Source organism: Beta vulgaris, chromosome 6 (assembly GCF_026745355.1).
Source record: "Beta vulgaris subsp. vulgaris cultivar EL10 chromosome 6, EL10.2, whole genome shotgun sequence".
NCBI classification, from domain to species: domain Eukaryota; kingdom Viridiplantae; phylum Streptophyta; class Magnoliopsida; order Caryophyllales; family Amaranthaceae; genus Beta; species Beta vulgaris.
The window spans coordinates 14,002,711-14,026,775 of NC_079207.1; the positions used below are offsets into that span (position 1 = coordinate 14,002,711).

A 24,065-nucleotide genomic window follows, 5' to 3' on the forward strand; every position below is an offset into this window, starting at 1 on the left:
ATTGGATGAACTCAACAAATGTACCAACAATTTCATTCAGAAAACATTGGTTGGAGAAGGTTCTTATGGCCGAGTATTCCATGGCAAGTTAAACAATGGCCAAGAGGCTGCAATTAAGAAATTGGATACGAGTTCTGCGCAGGATTCAGATTCTGATTTTGAAGCTCAGGTATCTTACATTATATTTCTTCGTATACTTTAGAAACTCTATTTTTTCGGATTTTTGATCCAATTTCTCGCTTGTTATGTGGCTCATTGCAGTTGTCAATAGTTTCAAGACTAAACCATGAGCATTTTACAGAGCTTGTGGGTTATTGTTTGGATCAAAGTAACAGAATATTGGTTTATCAGTACACAACAATGGGTTCTTTACATGATGTATTGCACGGTATAACATTCTTTTCACCTGACCTTTTCAGAACTGAACTTATTCTACATGTTTGGACATGATTAGCCCCGATTTCAGCATATTTTTACAAATAATTGGACCTTTTATTTATCAACATTGGCTTATCTCTTGTATAGGGAAATACAGTGAATTGGTTCTATTAATAAACTGAAATATATGTTCTCTTCTTGTATTTTCTTTTACAAGACAAGAATATATACATGAATTTTTGTTTATTAGTTTCGAATTTCGATCGAAACGAATGATTCGTTCCCTCATTGTGTGGCGAAACATAATAACAGCATTAACCAAAGATTTTGGAAAACCAATGGTTAGAAACACTGCCAGCTACATGGGTGCCAATTATTTGCTAATTTTAGTAGCCAATTGATGCAGCTGAACATGCTGCAGTGAAGTTTCTACTGTTTTTACGACATGGGATTTGCTGCCTTCAGATTCTACCTCATGTCAGAAACCAATATAATGTGTTAGTATAATATGAGGTTCTCCGCTCCTTTAGCTTGTATTCTTTCTCTAGTATTGGTTAGGCTAATATGTTATTAATATAAGTACCCTTTACTACTAAAATGTTTTTGTCAGGGGCGGATCCAGGAATTTTTTTATTGCCTGGGCCATATAAATCGAACAAGAAATTTAACTAACCAAAAATTAAGAAATATGAATTTTTGAAGGACAAAGATCCACAATCATATGATTATATGTTCCAAAAACATTATTTGATACAAACTATTCTCGTCATCAAAATTGGACTCTCCTTGTTTTCATTGAATTGAAATCATCTATGATCGAGTCAATTGTAAATTTTTCAGCAATATCCTTCTCTATATAGACAATCAAGTACTCCGATAGAAAGTCGTCGTCCATCTTATTTCGCAAGCTAGTTTTGACAATTTTCATTGCTGAAAAAGCTCTCTCAGAAGTTGTTGTACTAACAGGAAGAGTTAAAATTAGTCGAATCAATCTATCAACTAAAGGATAGATATTGGACTTACCAATTTCAGCTAAAGTTCGACATAAATCAGTTATGGAACTCAAATTTTTCATCTCATCATGATTAGAGACACATCGGTAAAATAGCTGAAGTTGGTACCTCAAATGAAACTGATCATCTTTAGAAAAGTCTGCAGGATAGTACTTTTCTGCAAGACGGCAAATGTTATCCACATTGAAGTTCTTATATCCCTTGTTAGGATTCAAAGATGCACTTAAGACAAGAAGCTCTGTTGTTTTCTCACTGAAACGACTATTTAGTTCCTGCAATTGCTGATCCATAGTAGTTGTAAACACATCAATTTTATAATGATGCTCCACTGATATGTTATCTTTGTTACGTCGAGATCGTATTAAATCAGAATAACTAGCTTGCATATCTGGGACTAGAGTGCCATGTCTGTTGCAAAATGAGAGTACTTTGTCCAAAAGATCTTTCCAACCTTCATCTCTGAGATCTTCAATTGAGGATTTTGTATCAACAAGTAAATCCATAGCATGCAAAATATCTTGTGATTTTTGTTGTAAGGCTCGACAAAGTAAATCTGTGAACGCCATGAGTTCTTGATCATATGCAAAATGAATACAAAATCAAATGCTAATAATTTTTTAAGAGCATAATTAGCATCCCCTCGTTGTGAATATGTGGCTCGACGATCAATGGCTATTTTCTCAAGTACTGTACGTGTCGCATTGAACATTCTTAGTAAACTGCAAATTGATTTAAAATGTGAACTCCATCTAGTATCTCCAGGACGTTGCAATGTACCAATTTGATTCATCCCTTTTCCAGTATCAACCTCCTCAATTTCAATCAGGTGCTCCAACTCAGCTACTTGACTATCCGTAACTCATCATGACGCTTGGAAGAAGAACTAACAACATTCACAATAAAAATTAAATCTTTGAAGAAATCATGAACCTCAGATACTTCTCTTGCGGCAACAATAAGAGATAATTGCAACTGATGGGCCAGACAATGCACATAATATGCATAAGGGCAATCATCTATAAACAAAGCTTGTAAACCATTCCACTCCCCACGTATTGCTAGCTCCATCATATCCCTGACCTCTAAGATCTTTAATATTCAACTCATGATTAGACAAAACTGTTGTTATTTCATCTTTGAGAGTTCTAGAACTTGTGTCTTTGACATGCACCAAGTCCAAAAATCGCTCTTGTACAATACCATCTTTATTAACAAATCTTATAACAATAGCCATTTGCTCCCTTTTAGATACGTCTCGTGATTCATCTATGATTATGCAAAATTTTGAATGACCAATCTCCTTTCGGATTTCATTCTGCACTTTCTTAGCAAAGACATGCAAAATTTGCTTTTGAATTGACGGAGCAATATATTTGGCATTTTGTGGTGCATTTGCTAGCACCACGTCTCGTACATCCTTGTTATAGGATGCAATGAGTTTTAACATCTCTAGAAAGTTTCCTTGATTTTTGGAGTCGGCATTCTCAACATGTCCCCTAAACGCACACTTTTGAAATGTGAGCCATTTTACAACATTTATTGAAGCTGATAGTCTTAAACGATTATCTGCAATCTGTTTTGGAGTGAGATTTTCAAAAGCAGTGTCTATATGACCTTTATTTTTCTGAATATTCTCCCAACATTGAACTGAATATCCATGAGCTGAATTAATGTCTCTTCCTATATGGGATACAAATGCACAATCTTTTCCACCAACTCTCTTCCAATTTCTAAATCCTTGTACTGTAAAAGTATCTGAACCAGCTTTCCCCAATGGTTTCTTATCAAAAAAAGCATGGGAAACAATAGGCAGCATCAGTTGTTGGTGAATACTCTAGCCACGTAAAAGTCTTAAACCAATTAGATACAAATCGACGTGGATGGCTTTCTGGACCTGATAAAGGATACTCAGACAAACGAGTTTGGTAAGGTCCAAACTCAATGAACTTGCCCACAATTTCTCGTTGTATCCCGGAGGGATAACTACTGATTGGCTTATGCAATGCTGGATCACGCACAAAAGAAGTGTCACTACTATTAGGTTGTTGGTTTGGTATCTGAGTTGGATTATCCGGAATCACATTGTTCGTCGTTATTAGGATCATCAAAATTCACGTTATCAACATTTATTTCTGGAGTAGGTTTTTGTTTTTGGAAGTACGAATTAATGGTTTTTCTCTTCATATTTTAAACCTAGAAAAAAAATATTGAATTATATTAATAATGTATCAGATTAAGATATTAATTAAAATAAAAATTATATGTTAAGTGCTAAGAAAAAAGTTATACTTCGTCTAGCAATTAGCAATTATCAATTATCCTAGTTAAGTAATTTTATTAATGAGATATAAAAATCAACTATTAACTTAATATGCAATATAACAATAACATGATACAATTATGCAAGTCATACAATCAAAAGTTAAAAAATAAAAAAAAATGGTCGCCAATTGTATGAAACACTAAGAAATAAGAATGGCAAATATCATAATTCATAAATGTAATTTGGAAGCATAGGCAAGCTACTGCCTACTAATTACTAAAGATGTAGAATTGTAGAAAACTAGAAATTAAAGGTGAGTATACAGTATTCAATTGATTGATGGCAAATTGGCAATCATATTCTGATATAGTGATATTCATGGCATTAGCATAAAACTAGAAGTTAAAGACAACTAATAATTAATTAATTAAATATAGAATAAAGAAAGAAAGTGATGTACTTTTTGGATGAAAATTCTGAATTTGCTGTTGTAATTGCTGCACTGAGCCACTGACGCACTACGGCACTAGTACTATTGCTTTCTGCTTCACGAAATCGCCTGCTATTGTACCGACTTGTCTTACTAGGGTAGGGTAGGGATTATTTTAAACCTTGAAAACTTCAGTTTTTTGGCTTATTATATATATATATTATTATGGGCCTTTAAAGTAGATTGATTTTTTTTCTGGAACATGGGGGGGCCAAGGCCCGGATAGGCCCCCCCTTGGATCCGCCCCTGGTTTTTGTTCTGTTTTGTTTTTTTACCTGAATACATGGTATAATTGTAATTTGACAGCCTGACGGGGTGAGATTAAGTTTGAACTTCACAACTTTTTCTACTGCGGCTTTATCTTATGGATATAATATATCTGAAGAGTAATGAAGTTGATAAATGGGCATTTTCTGCATCCTAAATAGGGGAAGTTCGCTAAAATATGTTGTTTATTTGCCGTAGTCACAAAAGAGAGGAAAAAACTTATGGATGTATTTCTTTGCTTACATATACTGGGCACCAATCTTCTGGCTTAGTAAAACAATGTGAATGCCTCTTTGCTATGCTTGTGAGTTTAGAGGAGAGGTATCAGAAAAGAAATCAGTCATTTTTTTCTTCATATTGTTGTAAATATTCTCTGTTTCTACATCTATTTGCTTGTACTTTCAGTCTGTTGGCTTTTGGTTTTGCTTTCGTGTAAATTCTGCTTCCTTCCTTCATGTCTTTGCTTTCGTGTTGGACCTTTCTGTATAGCTATCTGTCTGGTTAGCAGCAGACTTCTTCCATATCTTATGAGCTGATTCTGACATGTGCTTCTCTTGGATTTATAATTATAAATATGCTACAAGTTGCTGGAGCTTTAACTCTGGTGAACCTGTTACGCAAGTGAATGACAGAAAATGATTGGAACGATGACAGACCTAAGCTAGCTATACTTAATTGTTTTGTTAATGTAAACATTGTAAACCAATGACACATATATTTTATTGTATTTATTAAGTTCTGGAATGCTTCTCATGTTTCTTTATCTCATGTGCTCAATGGAGCATAGGAAAGAAGAGGGGAAGAATTTGAGACATGCGTAAAAGTTGGAGCTATGCTTTATTGTTTTGTTGATGTAAACCAATAAATTATAGATTTTGTTATAGTTGATGCATTTCTTGGCTGCTCATGTATTCAGTTGTGATTTTTTGGCTCCTGTTATAAGATGGAATTTTTGTTTTGTTTTCTCGTGTTTTGCAGACTTGTTACTCATGCTGCTGGCCAGCAGGGTAGCAGGTCTGAATTTTTTTTTTATAAGAAAAGCTCAAATGCTCCGATTGTTAAGGAAAAACCGGAGCATTTGATATAACAAATGCTCCGGTTTTTCCTTAAAAACCGGAGCATTTAAAAACAAATGCTCCGGTTGTAAACCGGAGCATTTGTAAAATGCACAAATGCTCGTATGACGTTTTCTACGCGTTAATTATGGAGCATTTGAGGCCTAAACAACCGGAGCATTTGAGGTTTTTTCTACTAGTGCTGAAGCTTCAAGCGGGCCTTCCTTCAACTTTTTGGGGAGATTGTGTGCTTGCATCCACACATATTACAAACAGACTCCCCACTCCTACTCTTCAAAACCAGTCCCCATATGAGGTACTACATAACTCCAAACCTGATTATGATTTACTAAAAGTGTTTGGTTGTTTTGTTTTGGCTTATAATCAAAAAAGACTGGTGACAAACTAGACATTAGAGATGTTCCATGCATATTCATAGGGTACCCTCACACCCAAAAGGGGTATAGAGTGTTCAATTTATAATATTGAACAACTCCACCTTTATAACCAGACATGTCAAATTCTATGAACACTTGTTCCCATACAAAGTGTTCAAGAAAAATGACACACCTATTGAACATATGAGCACACCGACCCAGATGAAACTTGGTTTGAGGACCTTGCAAAACATGATCACCTCCTTCAGAAAGCCAAACAGGCAGTGATCCTCAAGACACTACTGATGAAACTATTAGTGATCCACAAGACACTGATCAACCACCCATTGCAGAAGTGAGAAAATCCACACGACATCATAAACCTCCCTCCTGGTTAAATGAATACCACACTAACCTTGTTCACTCTTCTCACTTTCACCCTGAAAAAATCACAAAAACCATCTCCTATGAACCTAACTCTCTGCACCATTGTGCTTCCTTTCCAAAGTTACCAAGTATAGTGAAACTCTTCACTATAAACAAGCTGTAAAAAACCAAAATTGGATGACTGCAATGAATGAATAATTAAATGCTCTTGAAATGAATGACACCTGGGATATAACATCTCTTCCCCCTGGTAAAGTGGCCATAGGTTGCAAATGGCTATTTAGAGTCAAGTATAACCCTGATGGAAGTCTAGAAAGACACAAATCTAGACTTGTTATTCTTGGCAACAAACAGAAATATGGGATAGACTATGAAGAGACCTTTGCCCCAGTTGCCAAGCTTGCAACTGTGAGGTCTCTCCTTGCTATAGCTGCCATCAAGGACTGGTATATCCATCAAATGGATGTTAAAAACGCTTTCTTGCATGGTGCACTAGTACAAAAACGTTGATTTACGTCGGACCCTGGACCCCTATTTGTCTCGGACTTGGGTCCGACAGCACAGGTCACGACGCAGATGACCTAAAATTGATCTGCGTCGTATGCGAAAACGATGTAGATTAGTTAGCTATTTGCGTCGCACGTTGTATATGGTGCGACGCAGATGGCTCTCCCTAGCCCAACACCAAGCTTCAAAGGGTAATGTGCGTCGCACATCGCCTAGGGTGTGACGCAGATGAGTGATTTGCGTTGCACCTTGGGCTACGTGCGACGCAAATTGCACTTTTTTTTTAATTTTTTTTTGTTTTTTAATTAAAAAAACTAGGAATGAGGCTGTTGCAAACTTGCAATAAAGATTTCAGTTTCTTCACAAAAGAATCGTAGATTTGTAATAATAAATTACAGAAAATAAAGAAAAAGAGATAATTACATAAAAAAGAATACATAAATTACAGAAAAATCAATTAAATAAAATTACGGAAAAATAAAGAAGATTACAGAATTACTGAAAATCAAAATCATAAAAGAAAGAATTTCAGAGCAACTACAGTCGAAATTTCAGATGGTGGTGCAAATCTAGATCTTCACCTCAAACGCAACTACAGTCGAGAAGAACCAGATCTGAAAACGAGAAAAGGTTAAGAGTCAAAATCAAAGTTCATGAACAAATTTCGAGGTAGGTTGCCGGAATACCTTCATCGGACTAGGAAAATACCATCCTTTTACTGAAAATTTCAGATCTGAAAACGAGAAAAAATGAACAAAAATAATCAGATATAAAAAAATGAAATGATATTAAAACCGATAATAAAACTCAATTCCATAGAACTTAAATCTGAGTTGAAATCCATGAATCACATACAAAACACGAAATGAAGCGATTAAACGAAGAAAAAGAAAGAAAAAGAAAGAATACCTGGTCGATTTCATCGATGCTTTCTTTGCTTTCGACATCGTCGGTAATGACGCCCAATAGTTCGACTCCCTTGATCGGTGCTTTCTTTGCCTTCACAACGGCCAATAGTTTGGCTCCTTTGATCTATAACGACACCCTTCACAACGACCAAAGAAAAAATGAAACGAAAGAGATGATGTTTACTTCTTGAAGTGAAACGAACGAATTTTGACGAGTGAAGGAGAGAGAGAGAGGGAGAGAGAGAGAGAGAGAGAGAGAGGGAGAGAGGGAGAGAGGAAGACGCAGCTGGGTACTGATGGGAGATGGGGATTTGTTTCATTTCAGTTTAAGAGGGATATTTGTGAGGGCGGCCCAACTGATGTGCGTCGCATGGGCTTGGGGTCCGATGCAAATTAGTAATTTGCAACGCACCTCAACGACGTGCGACGCAGATAGTTGTCAACACTGTGCGTCGGATGGACCTCGGGGTCCGACGCACATGAACGATATGCGTCGCACATCATCTAGATCCCGACGCATATTGCTCGTATCTGTTGGTTGTGAGCAGTTGTTTTACGTCGCACTCTGGCTCCCATGCGACGCAAATTCACTTTTTGCGTCGTTTCCGTTGTAGTGCGACGCACTTGGGGGGACGCAAATCGTCCTTTTTTTGGTAGTGGTGATTTGCAGGAAACAGTCTACATGAAGCTCCCACCAGGTTACACCAAGCAAGGTGACATAATTAAGATACAAACACGGGGGGAGTAGTGCAATGAGAAGCAAAAAGAACCTGAAATTGTGTGTAAATTAAAGCAATCCCTATATGGTCTGAAATAGGCACCTATGCAATGGTTCTCTAAGCTTAGCACTGCCTTGAAACACAAACACTTTGAACAATCCAGGTCTGACTACTCATTATTCACTAAACACAATGGAAACAGTGAATCAGGCATTGAAGAGGCTAAAAATTTCCTATCTGAGTACTTTCACATGAAGGACATGGGTCCAGTGAGCTACTTTCTTGGTTTGGAGATAGACAGATCCAAGGAAGGCATATTTCTTTCTCAAAAAAAAAAAATTAGTACTGGACCTCCTGCAAGAATATAACCTGCAAGGATTTAGGACTTTGAAACTTCCCATGGACACCCACAACAAGCTCACAAATGACACTGGCAACCTTCTCCCTGATCTAGAAAAATATCAAACGCTCATTGGGAAGCCTATTTATTTGACTGTCACAAGACCTAACATCACATTTATTGTGCATGTATTAAGCAAGTTTATGCACCAACCCACTTCATCTCACTATCAAGCTGGGCTTAGGGTCCTCAGGTACTTGGCTAGCTCTCCTGGACAAGGAATTCTTCTTGTGTTCTCAGGTCACCCCTTTGGGGCATATCTTGTTCTTCATCAACATCGTCGTCATCAGTAATCCAATTAATTTTATGATTAAGTGAGTCGAATGCTAGAAAGCTCCAGTTTAAGTGCTGTCAAAGGTACAAGTTCTATTGCTACTTCATATGCAAAGGCTTTTATGCTATGTTTTTGTTTTAGGATTACCCATAGGATTATTGGCTGATGGGTTTTTTATTAATTTGATTTTTGTTCTGTTAATGTCTATTTTCATCGTGGCATATTCAAATAAAATTTCAGGCCAAGTGGTTTCAATTCAATTTTTGGCAACAATGATGTAAGAGCTTATTTGGTTAACCTTCAAATACATGGGAAATTAGAATTCGTAGGAAGTAGGTATATGTGTTGTTGTTTGGTTGGCAAAAACATGGGAAGTAGAACTTTCTAGGAAGTTCTATTTCCTACAAAATGGAGGAAATAACTTACCTAGGCCCCTCTAGGTAGTGGAAATTCCCATGAGAAATAGAATTTCCCATGTTCAACCAAACAAAAAATTGTACTTCTTAAGAAATGAAATTTCATGGGCAATGCAAATTCAAGGGAAGCTATACTTTCCAACTTCAACCAAACGACCCCTAAGTAGTTTTAAGTGTATTTTAGATTTCACTTGGAACGAGATAGTTATATAAGTCTATTGTGCAACTCATTTCTTTATATTACAAAGTTGGTACGTTGGCGCATGAGTTGTTTTCTACGTCCTCTAGTTTTACTTATCTATATTAATATATTAAAATATGTTTTTAAATAAGAAACGGTGTCACATGGCGCTCATTTAACTCCATGTAATCCATATTCAACAAAAAAATAGTAATTGCATATAATATAGGGTTTGAACCCGCGATTTCAAATTTATATACTAAAGCTTTAACCACTCGATCAAATGACATTAAGTATTATTATTTTAAAATATAATATTAATAAATGAATTTTTTCCTTATACGGAGCATAATCCAGACCTAATTACTAGTTGATTAATTATTTTGAGTTAGATTATACTCACTTCACCTAATATAAGCTGATTACGTTTGGTCTAATTTTAGATTCATGATTCTAATATTTTAAGGATAAAGATAAATTTTGCAATTAAAGTTACTATAGAAGTCTTTTTCCCTTTTAATGGGTAAGATATGGTAAAAATCGGATGCTCACATTTCCTCAAAAGGGGGGGGGGGACGAATAAGGCGATTCCCTCCTTTAAGGACATGTACGAGCTATATGCTTGGCAATTAGGGTTTTGGAGGAAAAAAAAGTTTTGGACTATTTTTAGAGTTTTGATTAGTTTAAAACTCAAAATGGGTGTTTGGTAAAAGAGAGTTTTAGAGAGAGTTTTGGAATAAAACTCTCAAAATGAAAATCTTATTAGGAGCTTTTACTTTAGACTATTGATATGTCTATTTTATATAGAGATTTTACCTCCATCTCTCATTCATTATTGGTCTAATTGCGCTCTTCGGAGCCATTTTTACTACTAATGTGCTCCTTGTAGTGTGTTTGTATTTTCAGATTGATCATTGTAGGAATTTGTACGTTTTAGTGCATTTCCTACTCATTTATATTATTACAAGAGATGATGTACTTTCGAGAGCACAAGCATTGAGTTGGAAGAGTTTTGAAGCAAAGCGAATAATAAAAGAAGTAGAAAAATGACTCCAGTCCACTCTTTTGATTATATATCAAGTTATACAAATCCAAATAGAGTGATTCCAATTGTGTTAGATTCTACATTTCAAGAGCTTTCCAACGACTGGTCATTTGCCTAATTCCGACGAATGACGAAGAAGTTATGGCGTTTTAAAGATTGAGATTTTGTGCAGTCTAACGATCGCCCGGCCGGGCGGAATCCGCCCCGACAGCCCGGGCGCCCTTACTTAGCCAAATTTCATCGTTTTTGATGAGAAGAAAATATTTTGTTGCGGCCCGACCGGGCGGAATCTCGCCCGACCGGGCGGGGCGCTATTTTCTACTCTACGGTTTATAACCTGACGACCACCCGGGGCGAAATCCGCCCGGGCTGGTCGGGCGAGACGAATTCTGGGCCGTTTTAAGCGCGTGTTGTGCCACTTTTACGAGACATATAAATACTTATTTTCTTAGAGTTAAAAACGACCCCTTTTTATTAGAGAATACATTTTTTATTACTTTTTAGAGAACTTTTGAGAATACTCCATTGTTGAACATTGATTACTACGCTTTGATTCCTTCTAGTAAAGACTAAGTTTTCTTAATCTCTTCTTTCCTTCATTATTAGTATGTCTCTTAATTTGTTTATTATTTGTTTTGTTATTTCAATCATGTGTGAATAGTCTATTAATCTAGGGTTAAGTTAAACCCTAGCAATGATTTAATACATGAATTCCTCCATTAATCCCATGTTTATGTGATCAATTGTTCTTGTTTGATTGGATTGTTCTTATGTTCATTATCATACTAGGGATAGATGATTTTGATTTGACTCCATATATCTTGTTTTCAATGGGAATTGAATCTAGATGGTTTTGTTGATTCAATCAATGGTATGAATATCTCTAAGGGAATAAGTAGATAGGATTGCTAGGAATTTAGTTGTGATGCTATGCTTAATGTCTCTTTCTTGCATGATTCCACGGGAGTAGGTTTGATTGCTTGTTTAGAGTAGCCATTGGTACTCGGGAGAGGTCTGTGGTAGTTATAGGGTGCATTACTCCTCTTGAATTGTTGATTATGTTTATTGGGATGGAAATTATTCATGTATTGGTCATGCTAGTGGTGATGCTTAATTCTAGATGTTTTAATTAATTGATTATACCTTGTGTGTTTCTTGTGATTGTCGTAGTTTAGCATTAGTCTTAGTTCAACATCCTTTCCATCATTGTTTGTCACTCGTCTAGTTAAATTGAGTCAAGATACCTAGTGTTTGATACTGTTTGTCCCTGTGGATTCGAGCCTGACTTACCCTGCTACATAGTTAGGAGGTAGTTAGGAAATTACTTTTGTTAGGTGCGCGACACGCCTACCAACTATTAGGTAAAAATATGTTCAATGATTTTTTTGTTTCTAATAATAATACTACACATAAGTATTAAAATGTTATTAAAAGTCATTTCACATAGACAAATGGTAATAATTACTAAAATTATCACTTTGAGATTACAGAAGGTTATTGGCGATGTTGTTGATCTTGCTCAAGCTGGCTTTATTCCTAATAGGTCCATCTCTGACAATATTTTCTTGGCAACCGAACTTATTAAAGGGTACACTACCAAGCAAGTCAGTCCTAGGTGTATGGTCAAAATTGACCTGAAGAAGGCCTATGATTATGTAGAGTGGTCTTTTCTTCAAATGATGCTCTCTGAAATTGGGTTCCCTCAGAATTTATTCAATGGATCATGGTGTGTGTCACATCTGTCAATTATACCATCCTTATAAATGGAACTCCTAACCCTCCTTTTCCTGCCAAGAAGGGCCTAAGGCAAGGGGACCCTATGTCACCCTTCTTTTTTGCTGTATGTATGGAGTATTTATCAAGGTGCCTAGATCTCTTGAAGCATAATCCAAATTTCAACTTTCATTCTAGATGTGAAAGACTTGGCATCACACACTTAATGTTTGCAGATGACTTGCTTCTCTTTGCAAGAGCTGATCAAAGTTCCATCACTCTCTCCTAATGCAAACTTTCAATAAATTCTCTGCTGCTTCAGGACTTGTTGCAAATCTTGACAAGAGCAATGTATATTTTGCTGGGATTCATGATGATGAAATTCATAATCTATAAGAGATGCTCCGAATGCCAGTTGGGAGATTCCCCTTTAGATATCTAGGGGTGCCCCTGCACTCAAGGAAGTTGTTTTATACTTAGTGTAAACCCCTCCTTGCAAAAATTGTTGCTAGAGTCAAAACTTGGACAACTAGGAAACTTTCCTATGCTGGTCGAACATAATCGATAAAATTCTTCAGGGCATTCAAGCTTACTGGTGTCAGATTTTCTTGCTACCAAAGAAAGTGCTTAAGGAAATTCAGACTACTCTTAGAAATTTCCTATGGACAGGATTGGTACCATTTCTTGCTACCAGTTGAGTTTTAAAGAAATCACTACTTGGAATAAAGCTGCAATTGCAAAGTATTTTTGGGCTTTGGCTCTAAAACAAGATAGACTATGGATCAAATAGCTACATGTCTATTATATTAAGCAGTCTGATGTATGGACAGTTACTATTCCTAATAGGTTGTCTTGGGCTATGAAGAAAATCTTTGATTCTAGCCATGCTCTCATTGATGATGCCACCTGCAGCCAGTTTGTGCATCATGAAAAATTCTCTATCAGGAAATGCTATTGGTTTATGAGAGGTGATAGACCTAAGGTGGAGTGGAGAAGAATCATTTGCAACAGTAAGGCAACCCCTAAAGCCATGTTTATAACATGGGTGCTGCTACAAGGTAGGCTAAGTACAAAAGATAGGCTATTTCAATGGGAGATAGTTAGAGATCAAAGGTGTCCATTATGTAATGCAGCTGATGAAACTTTAGATCACCTATTTTTCAATTGTGCCTACAGCAAACATATCTGGAGTAGATGCCTGCAGCTAATTGATGTTCCTGTTGTTACTAATCTTGTCACAATCATCCCTACTGTGGCTAAATACAGTAGGAAAGCTTGTAGAAAGCATCAACTGCTTAATATGGTGTTTGTAGAATGTATTTATCATATATGGCTACAGAGAAATAGGAAGGTGTTAGATGATCAAGCCCTTAGCCCTTAGCCCTCAGCAAGCTGTTAAGCATATTATTTTTGCTATTACTTGTAGACAAGGACAGGATGTAACTCGGCTTTTGTTATAGGCTTTCATTGCTATGTTGTTCTCTGGGCATGTCCAGGAAGTGTTGGCAAGGGCTTGCTTTGAGAGCTTCACTTCCAAACCTTTCCTAGAAGGTGTGGGAAGGGTTGCTTTTGACGCTTGCTCCTCTTAGGTTGTACTCTTTTTTTTTTTGGTAGTCAATAAAAACTTTGAATTGTCAGAAAAAAAATGGTAATAAAATTTTACCAAACACATTTATAAGAAAAAGTTGTCAAATCAACCGTAAATCAAATTTGCTTAACAAAAAGTTAAAAAATTCTAACCGCAAAAATCTAAACTCTAACACCTAAACTCTGAACTATATTTGTCAAACAAGACGAACTTAAAATAGGAATCCTATACTAGTGTCCCGCATAGTATAATTAAAAAAGTTGATTTCCCATCATTTTATTAGTCATCGTTAGGCTCGTGGCTAGTGTCAACATTAATCCTATACTCGTAACTCCTTTTCCCGCAATCCTATAAATTAGTTATTCATTCTTGAATAGGATCACACGTACTAATAGAATTAGAAGTATTAGCATTGTAGTTAACAATTCTACTAAGTACAAACCATAACACTATTGACTGTAGTAATAAGAAAGAATTAGTAATAATAATAATGGTGGATGCATCACCAAAGTTTACTTCAACGGACCTTGGCAATGCCGCACATAATGGTGATATTTCATTCTTCGAGTCTCTCTCCAGAAAAATACTTTCCAAAGTTATCAAACTCCGCGATAAATTTGGCGCCTCTCTCCTCCATGTTGCCGCTAACGGCGGTCACTGTCAGGTAGTACTCTCTTAATCGCCATTGTTGTAACTTTTAAGTTTCTCTTTAATTATGGGTTTTTCTTTTTCTTAAGCTGCTGAAGATTCTAATTGGAGCTGATCATGGAAAGACTTTGATCAATGACAAACAAGTTGACGGTTTGAGTCTCCTTCATTTCGCTAGTACTAATGGTCATCTTGATGTTGTTCGTTTTCTCATTGACAATGGTTAGCAATTTCTTTTATTTTCATTTCTGTATTTTTTTTCTTTTACAATCAAGGAAACAATGGGTTTTCTTGATTTCTTGTTTTTTTTTTTTAATTGGGTGATTTTTAGTCATACATACGTACGAGTGTCTACTTGGGTACAACGTCTAAGCGTCCAACTCGTCAACATTTTAGGTTGAAATGAAGTGCCCGAGTTCCGATACAACACACGGTTCTTGAGGTAAATGAGGGTGTCGAAGTAACATAGTAATTAGAGCTCGTTTCATCATGTTCCTTTTTGAGGACCTTTTCCAAATTGGTTGGGTTGATAAATTGGCAACAAATTTTGGGGTAGTGTTCGTTGTGTTGACAGATTCAATGAATAAGGGAGTTACTTCAGTTTGCCATCGACCTTTTTTAAGCAGTCTAATTTAATTGAGGATGTTTCAATGTTTTTCTTTCTATATATTACTTGCCTTGACTTAAGTCTTTCTAGGTTGTGTAGTGTTTACATTCTATTTAGATTTCTTGAATCTGTATACCAGATATCATAATATGAATAAAAAACTGTGCACAGGAGCTGATATCAACGTGGTAAATAATCTTGGTGAAACTGCTCTTCAGCTTGCTGCCTGTAGTAGACGTACAGAAGTTGCTAAAATGTTGGTTGTTCATGGTGCAAACATCAATGCCAAGGATAAGGTCCATAACCTACTTTAAGCACTTAATTGCACATACAATGAAATATCAAATTACCCTTGAAACTTGTGTTGTGTCTAGTTTGTTTACAATGCACATGTATTATAGTGATTGATACTTGAAAATTTATCTCAGTTTGGGGCCACAGCAATGCATTATGCAGCTTACACAGGAAACTTAGAGTTGTGTAAATTCTTGATCCAATATGGAGCTGAAATCGATGCCCTTGACGAATCTGAGTTTACTCCTCTGATGACTGCTGCCCAAGCAAATCATAAAGAGGTTGCACTTTATCTAACTAGAAGTGGAGCAAGTTGGGTGGGACTGAATGAAGTTGAGGAAGGCTATACGACGGTTCTGGAGAGTTGTTCAGAGGATGTTGCAGAAGCAATTCTTGAAACTTTAAAAGAGATGGGTATGATTGTTGATACTGTGAGACGAGTTTCTTCGTCGGGATGAACATGTAAACATTCTTCCACTCACCCACTGGTTTTGGTGTGTAGGACTTTGTAACTTTGCTGCCTTCTCTTTTTGTATCTCTGAACCAAAACATGATCATATTTTGAGTCTCTATACTAGCTGAACTGTAGATAACCTTAGGAAATCCTATAGCAATTGTTAATCTTGTACATCATTGTTTTTTAGCAATTTGTAATCTTGTAGCTTCAACTTTGTCAAATTTGTAAATGTAAGCAAGAAAAAGAACAGATTTGATGCCTTCATTACTCTCATTTAGAGTTCAGGCTTAGAACTATTTCATTGAAGAATTCTGTCTGGAACAATTGCAGGAGAAATGTTTTTGTTGAATAATCTAGATTGGCATTTATACTCAAGCCCTCTAGATTATTACAACAGACAAAAATAGAAAAAGAATTACCAATACAACAAACTCTAACAACCTAACTAACTTGTTGTTGGTTGTTGCTAGCGTGGCTTGAGACCCACTTGGAGCTTGCTGCTGGGTCTCACACTCGATCTCACTATACTGTCCAACAGACTTCATTTGATATATTTCCATGAATTACGTATGTTTATTTTTTATTATGTTGATCCTTTTTCTTGTGTTTGGCTACTTTGTGCAGCGTCTGAATTAAATTATTTATCCGTATTGCTAAATGCCACGGTAAAATTTCTTATTAATTCCCTAAGGTCTTGTTTGGTTGAGCTTTTTAATGCTTGGAACGAAACAAATTTTATAATGAATCCATTACTCTTAATTTGGTTTGGGTAGTGGGTTAACCATAACCCTTACTTGAGGGTAACTCACCTCCAAAATGTTACCTTCCATATTAGAGGAGTAACAAAATCCTTTCCATTCCCTTACCAGTAATCCATTTCCTTTGTTGAACCAAACACCCAATAAAAATAACAATTATTGTTACCATTCCCCCCATCCCCCCCTCCCCGCACGCTTGATTTCATTCCTTTTTATTCATCTATTTACACCAAACGTCCCCTAAATACGTATTATTTTACTAGATTTATATATCCCTTATGAATTGCATCACTAGTTACCACCCCACCAATTTTTCCCGTGAGCGTCACTCCTCGGCGACACATCATCTCCTTTGGCAAGCTTGAGATTATCTCTAACAAACCAAAACTTGAAAAAATATGGTGAGGCGTCTAGCCGTCCACCATGGACGCCCCACCATAGGCACATGCGTCCATGGTAGGTGCATGCACCCGTGATGGGGCGTCCATGCTGGAGTCTGGAGGCCTCACTATATTCGAGTTCGTTGGAGCGTGTTCGACTAGTGTGGCGGATCGGTGTGCAATTCTTCAATTTCTGAGTGAATTTGTTGTTCAATTGTTTATTACAAATTTGGGGTGTGGTGAACTAGTGGTGGTGATGGCAGCGACGACAACAATGACGGAAGAATGGAAATGGGTTTTACCATTCGACAGCATAAAACTACCAACGCCTTAAATACATAATTTTATATTGTATTTTGTACCTCTCATTTCTTCTCCCTCTACCTTCCCCCATTTCCCTTTTCCCTTCTTCCACCGCCACCACCATTGGAGCATCCGCCGTCACCACCATCAGTCCACTACACCCCAAATCTGTAAAAAAAAAAATTGAACAACAAATTCACTCAGAAATTGAAGAATTGCACACAGGTCCACCACACCCCACATCAGTCGACCACACTCCAACGAACTTAGTTCTCATAAATTAAAGACCTAAATTCAATTTTTTTTTATATATAAAAATATGGTGAGGCGTCCATACTCCAACATGGACACCCCACCACATGTGCAGGCGCCTGTCATGGACGCTTGTGCCTGTGGTGGGTCGCCTGTGGTGAGTCGTGAACGCCTCACCATATTATATTGGGAAAAAAAACAATTTTTGGTTGTCAATGATAATCTCAAGCTCGCCGAAGGAGATGAAATGTCACGGAGGAGTCAGACTCGCCGGAAAATTGATGGTGGTGGTGTACTAGTGGCACAATTCATAGTCGAGGTGGAAGAAGAAAGGTAAGTGAGGGAAAGGGATGTACAAATTTAGTAATGAATACGTAATACAGATTAATTCCACACATTGCACAAAGTAGCCAAACACAAGAAAAAGATCAACATAATAAAAGTATTTTTGTCTGCTATAATAATCTAGAGCGCTTGAGTATAAAAAGCCAATCTAGCAATCTAGACTAGCTCATTTATTCATTCAACAAAAACATTTCTTCTGCAATTGTTCCAGAGAGAGTTCTTCAATGAAATAGTTACAAGTCTGAACTCAAAATGAGAGTAATGAAGGCATCAAATCTGTTGTTCTTTCGCTTACATTTACAAATTTGACAAAGTTGAAGCTAAAATATTGATGTACAAGATTAGCAACTGCTATTGGATTTCCTAAGGTTATCTACAGTTCAGCTAGTATAGAGACTCAAAATAAGATCACGTTTTAGTTCAGAGATACAAAAAGGGAAGGCAGCAAAGTTACAAAGTCCTACACACCCAAAATCTGTGGGAGAATGTTTACATGTTCACCCCAATGACGTAGAAGCTCGTCTCACATGATCAACAATCATACCCATCTCTTTTAAAGTTTCAAGAATTGCGTCTCCAACTTCCTCTGAACAACGCTCCAGAACCGTCATATAGTCTTCCTCAGCTTCATCTAATCCCGCCCAAATTGCTCCACTTCTGGTTAGATAAAGTGCAACCTTTCACCAAATTAAGCAAGAAGATCACACAATTAAGTCAATCTTCATAAATAAACGCCAATAATGGTAAAACCAGTCACAAACCATATTATCAAAGAAACCAGAGAGGCTGTTAGAGTCCATACAGAATGAAGAAATCACATAACTCTACAAGTAAAAAATAGAAATGTACCTCTTCATGGTTTGCTAGGGCAGCAGTCATCAGAGGACTAAACTCAGATTGGTCAACGGCATCGATATCAGCTCCATATTGGATCAAGAATTTACACAACTCTAAGTTTCCTGTGTTAGCTGCATGATGCATTGCCGTGCACCCATACTGAGATAAATTTTCAAGTATCAACCACCATAATACATGTGCATTGTAAACAAACTAGACACAACACAAGTGTATGTGCAAGTGCTTAAAGTAGGTTATGAACCTCGTCCTTGGCATTGACGTTTGCATCACCATGAACAACCAACAATTTAGCAAGTTCTGTATCAGCTCCTGTAGCAGCAAGGATAAGAGCAGTTTCACCAAGATCATTTACCATGTTGATATCAACTCCTGTGCACAATTTTTTTATTCATATTATGAAAATAACAAAATGTTGGCTTCAAAGGTGCATTGAGAAGTAAATACTGAAAAGCAGAATTTCAGTCAATTTAGCAGCAGATCATCCCATAGTGAACTTATCAGCGACTCAGTAAATAAGTGATACAACATATGTTAACTTTCTATGTTGCTTAGACTCGGGTACCCATGTCCGACACGGATACGTGTCCAAGTGTCCGACTCGGCTATTTTTTGGAATTTTTTCTATTTTTTAGCCCAAAACAAAGTGTCCAAGTGTCCCACCCAGGTCCGAGTGCCGAGGATCCGACACGGGTACTTGAGGTGAAATGAAGAGTCCGAGCAACATAGTTAACTTTTGCAGTTGCAAGAAAACATAGTAAGCATAAGGCAAACCTTAATTTGAAAAATTAAGTTGCAAATTTATGTTTAGTAAAAGAGAGAGTTTAGTTAATTAGTTACCCAAGAAACATTAATATGCATGATACCTGGTATCCAGATTCAAGAAATCTAAATAGAATGTAAACACTAGAAAACCTAGAAAGACTTAAGTCGAAATATTTACATGTAGTACTATATCACATCCCAGAAGTCAGACGTACTTAACTCTCCATCAATAAACTTCACCGTTTTTTTTCTTGTTGACACCGCATTCGAGTAGACACTACACTCGACATTCTAAATTCTTTTTGAAAGAGACATTCTAAATTCTTAATATACTTGTAATTTCTTGCGCGAGGAAACGTTTAGGAGTATTACTAAGCTACATGATACCAAGAAAATAAAAATTTACAAACTAACCTTAATTAAACTTCATGTTGATCAAATGTCACTAAAACCAAGAAATCACCCAATAATAAATAAAAAAAAAAAAAACAAGAAATCATAAAAACCCATTGATCCCTTGATTGTAAAAGAACAAAATACACAAATCAAAATTAGAAAAAGAAACTGCTAACCATTGTCAATGAGAAAACGAGCAACATCAAGATTGCCACTAAAAACAGCGAAATGAAGGATACCATAACCCTCATTGTCTTTATCATGGATCATAGTCTTTCCATGATCAGCATCTAGTAGAATTTTCAGCACCTTAAAAAAAAGAAAAGAAAATAAAAGAAAAACACATAATTAAAGACATGCAATGAAGAAAAGAGAAACTTGTAAGTTATAACAATGGCGATTAATTAAGAGTGTACGTACCTGACAGTGACCATTGGCAGCGGCAAGGTGGGGGACAGAAGCGCCACATCTATCGTTGAGTTTGATAACTTTAGAAAGTATTTTTCTGGAGAGAGACTCGAAGAATGAAATATCACCATTACGTGCGGCATTGCCAAGGTCATCTAGAGTAAACTCTGGTGATGCATCCACCATTATTATTATTACTAATTCTTTCTTAGTACAATGCTAAATACAATGCTAATACTTCTAATTCTGTTAGTGCGTATGATCCTATTCAAGAATAATTAACTAAATTATAGGATTGCGAGAAAAGGAGTTACTAGTAGTTAACTACTTTTTAGCCAAAATCATGTAAAAGAAAAAAGTTTCTGTCAATAAACAATTAATTTTGACACTAACCACGAGCCCAGCCAACATGGGCTTGTTAATTTTTCAGATTATATGAAAATGGGTCTGGGTAACCCAATAAGGAGGAGGAGAGTTTAGCCCACTTACAAGCTAGGAGGTTCCATCCTAAACACTCCTAATCTTATAAAGTGATTTATTCTCTCCTTTTTTTCCGATGTAGGACACTCACAAGTGGGCATTTAATGGGTTTGAACACACCCCCTCACTTGTGAGTGTCCTTAGGAAATTTAGAGCTAACTGGAAAGGTCAGAACAATAATCATCTTAGGGGCTGGACATCCTATCGAGGTAAACCTTATCTAGTAGCGATCAAATACCCAGTTTAGACGAGACCCACAACACAGGCTCTGATACCATATTAATTTTTCTATATGAAAATGAGCTTGGGTAACCCAATAAGGAGGAGGAGAGTTTAGCCCACTTACAGAGGAGGTTTCATCCTAAAACCAATTGGTGATAGGAGGAGTGACTCCTAATCTTATAAAGTGATTTATAAATCTAAGCTCTTTCATGTAATTATATAAGTATCTACACTTTTTGTAATATATATTAAAATTGCATATTTTTTTATTTCAAAATATTAAACGCGATGGAAGGACAGACTTAGTGTAGTATATTTAGGTGCAGCCGGTAGATTTTTAATTATAATTTGGAACATTATTGTTTAAATTAATGTAATTTAAAAAAACAACGAAGCCATTGAAATAACTACGGCTAAACCGTCATTGTAAAAGAAAGTAATGCTGCGACGGATGTATAAGGCAACGACTGCTGTTGAATATTGGTGACGGTTCAAAAAAGACGTTAACTGAAAGGTTGTTTTAAGTCGTCGGTGAGACAATGACTGTTTTAAACCGGCGTTGCAATAACGTCTCTTCAAGACCGTCGTTGTTTAAGCGACAACTCTTAACAGTAGATGACATATAATCCACATCGGTATTCAGAACAGCCGCGGATAAGTAAGCAAACCATCGTTGATTAGGGTACCGACGGCCAAACGGTCGTTCATTCCTAAATCAGCGATCATCGTTGCAACGACTGTCGATCAACGACCATCTAAGAACTTACACATACAATGAAGTATCAAATTCCCATTAACACTTGTGTTGTGTGACTGTGTCTATCTTGTTTACAATGCACATGTTGTATGGTGGTTTATACTTGAAAATTTATCTCAGCTTCGGAGCACGCGAATGCATTATGCAGCTAGCATAGGAAACTTAGAGTTGTGTAAAGTGTTGAGATCGATGACCTTGACCAATTTGATCTTACTCCTTTCATGATTGCTGCCCTATCAGAACGCAAATAAGTGCATGCATCTAAGTGCATGGTGCACCCGTTTCTAAACTACGTCGTTTTATCATTTTTAGAGTCTATAATTTTAAAAAATTATTGTTATTTGCTTCCTTAAATTTTGCAACTAAAGATTTCTTTTTCGAATTTAAATTTAGAAGGTATATGCTCTTTTACCTTAAGTGTAGATGTTCATTTACCATATGTTCTTTTCATTATAACATTTTTTCTTTTATAAATATAAATTTACGCGTTCTTTATTTTAAGTCGTGTGTTTTTTTTTTAAAGTAGAAAAGTTGTTGAAAAAAATTCATGTACTTTTATATAAATGGTATGTTCTTTTTGGGTGCACAATACTCATTGTGCATAATCCACGCTTTGCAGACAGCCTCTCAGCCTCTCCGTTTCTTTTGTCAAACTGTACAATACTGATACTCCCTCCAAAAATAATAGCTACATTTACCAATCTAATCATATTTTCTGTAATAGTATAGTTTGTGACTGGTTTTACCATTAGACCCTTTATTTACTATGATTATTTGATGAACAGAGTATCGGAACTAGCGCAATAAAATAGACAATCTTTTAACGAAAGTGTGACATTTGCATAATTATGAGGTATTGAAACAATGTGATTAGTTATTGGCGAATTATCTATGAAGATGGACTTAATTGTCTGATCTTCTTGCTTAATATGGAGAAAAATTGCACATTTTCTAACCAGAAGCGGGGTTTATTGGGCGGGATTGAAGCTAAGGAACGCTGTTTGACGATTCTGGAGAGTTGTCCAGAGGATCTTGCACACTACAAATGAATAAGAAGCGAGCTAGATTGGCTTTTATACTCAAAATGGTAAACTTTTTCATTATCATATAATAGAAAAAGACAAGAGTAACCACAATAACTAATACTAACAACCTAACTAACTTCTTGTTGACTGTTGTTGACGTGGCTTAAGACCCACTTGGAGCTTTGCTGCTGACTTGCTGAGTCTTTAAATTAGAATTATTTTTGCCCCCCAACGGAAACATCATGGTAAGATAAAGTGTCGTGCCAGACTGATACCTTCACAAGTTAACCGATCTGGGTTTGCGAGCAGACACTTTGACATTGGGGGATATATGGGAAAACCCTCTTCCAAACCTTGAGATTGAAAGATTCTTTCCTTACAACTAGACCAAATTTAGCTTGGTGGGTATGTATCTAGACTGACCAGTAGAAAACATACTACATTTGAAATATGATATTGTCACGTATTTGTTGATCCTTGTTCTTCTTCGGTTTGTGCAAAGTATGAATTTCATTATTTATCTTGAGAGCAGTATCAACAAGCTTTTGATTGCTCAGATCGGCTAATTCTTTCATGAAGCCAAATCCAACAATGAAATTGTAATTTAGATGTCATTGTAACTACTATCTTTGTTTCTTTTTAATCTTATGCATTTTTTTAAAGTTGTTTCGTTTTAATATGCATACTTTCACTTTATCTAAGAATGGTAACCTTTTTCATTATCTTTCCCCACCATTTGAATCCATCTCTACTCGCTCATATATGCTCTCTCGTCAAATTCTTTTATTTTATATTTAAAAGTAGCTTTTAATATTCTCGCTTTTCTCTCCCTTACTTTGAAGGTTTTTTCTTAGTCATCCCTTAAAAGTAAATTTTGTAAGTTTTTTGGAAGGCATTTAGTATTAAAAAAGGCTATTGAAGGTACTCTGTCCTTATTTATTTGTCTTTGAATATGCACACATTATTAAAATTAAGGGTTTATTCTTTTGATCAAAAACTTATTTGATCTAAATATTTTAGACCTAATTTTACCATATGTTTACATTTAATTGTATCTACAAATTTTATCAGACACTACATTGATGGCTTTTTTTTGCTCATTACTCATTTGGAATACTTAAAATGAGTAAAA

At 36.2% G+C, this 24,065-nt stretch overlaps 3 protein-coding genes across 3 annotated transcripts; 1 reads left to right on the plus strand and 2 right to left on the minus strand.

Moving 5' to 3' along the window:
• Window positions 1-1,147: 1,147 nt before the first annotated feature.
• Window positions 1,148-1,957, minus strand: LOC104895929 (uncharacterized). The gene has a single exon (XM_010682575.3). The coding sequence runs from the start codon at window positions 1,955-1,957 to the stop codon at window positions 1,148-1,150; it is 810 nt and encodes a 269-aa protein (XP_010680877.3).
• A 12,514-nt stretch (window positions 1,958-14,471) lies between these two features.
• LOC104895930 (uncharacterized) lies at window positions 14,472-15,988 on the plus strand. The gene is made up of 4 exons (XM_010682576.3): window positions 14,472-14,645; window positions 14,719-14,851; window positions 15,408-15,532; window positions 15,665-15,988. The coding sequence occupies exons 1-4, from the start codon at window positions 14,472-14,474 to the stop codon at window positions 15,986-15,988; spliced, it is 756 nt and encodes a 251-aa protein (XP_010680878.1).
• Window positions 15,989-18,522: 2,534 nt separating this feature from the next.
• Window positions 18,523-20,635, minus strand: LOC104895835 (uncharacterized). Its single transcript, XM_010682462.3, has 5 exons — window positions 20,462-20,635; window positions 20,218-20,350; window positions 19,125-19,252; window positions 18,875-19,021; window positions 18,523-18,702 (listed from the first exon to the last, which is right to left on the minus strand). Exons 1-5 carry the CDS (start codon window positions 20,633-20,635, stop codon window positions 18,523-18,525), a joined length of 762 nt encoding a protein of 253 aa, XP_010680764.2.
• Between the last annotated feature and the right edge of the window lie 3,430 nt (window positions 20,636-24,065).

Coding starts and splice junctions, on each gene's coding strand:
- LOC104895930 (XM_010682576.3), top strand. CDS start 14,472: ATGGTGGATGCATCACCAAAGTTTACTTCAACGGACCTTGGCAATGCC. Junction 14,852..15,407: donor TCGTTTTCTCATTGACAATG/GTTAGCAATTTC, acceptor AACTGTGCACAG/GAGCTGATATCAACGTGGTA. Junction 15,533..15,664: donor ACATCAATGCCAAGGATAAG/GTCCATAACCTA, acceptor AATTTATCTCAG/TTTGGGGCCACAGCAATGCA.
- LOC104895835 (XM_010682462.3), bottom strand. CDS start 20,635: ATGGTGGATGCATCACCAGAGTTTACTCTAGATGACCTTGGCAATGCC. Junction 20,351..20,461: donor CTGCCAATGGTCACTGTCAG/GTACGTACACTC, acceptor CTTTTTTTTAAG/GTGCTGAAAATTCTACTAGA. Junction 18,703..18,874: donor CCCTAGCAAACCATGAAGAG/GTACATTTCTAT, acceptor ATTTGGTGAAAG/GTTGCACTTTATCTAACCAG.
- LOC104895929 (XM_010682575.3), bottom strand. CDS start 1,957: ATGGCGTTCACAGATTTACTTTGTCGAGCCTTACAACAAAAATCACAA.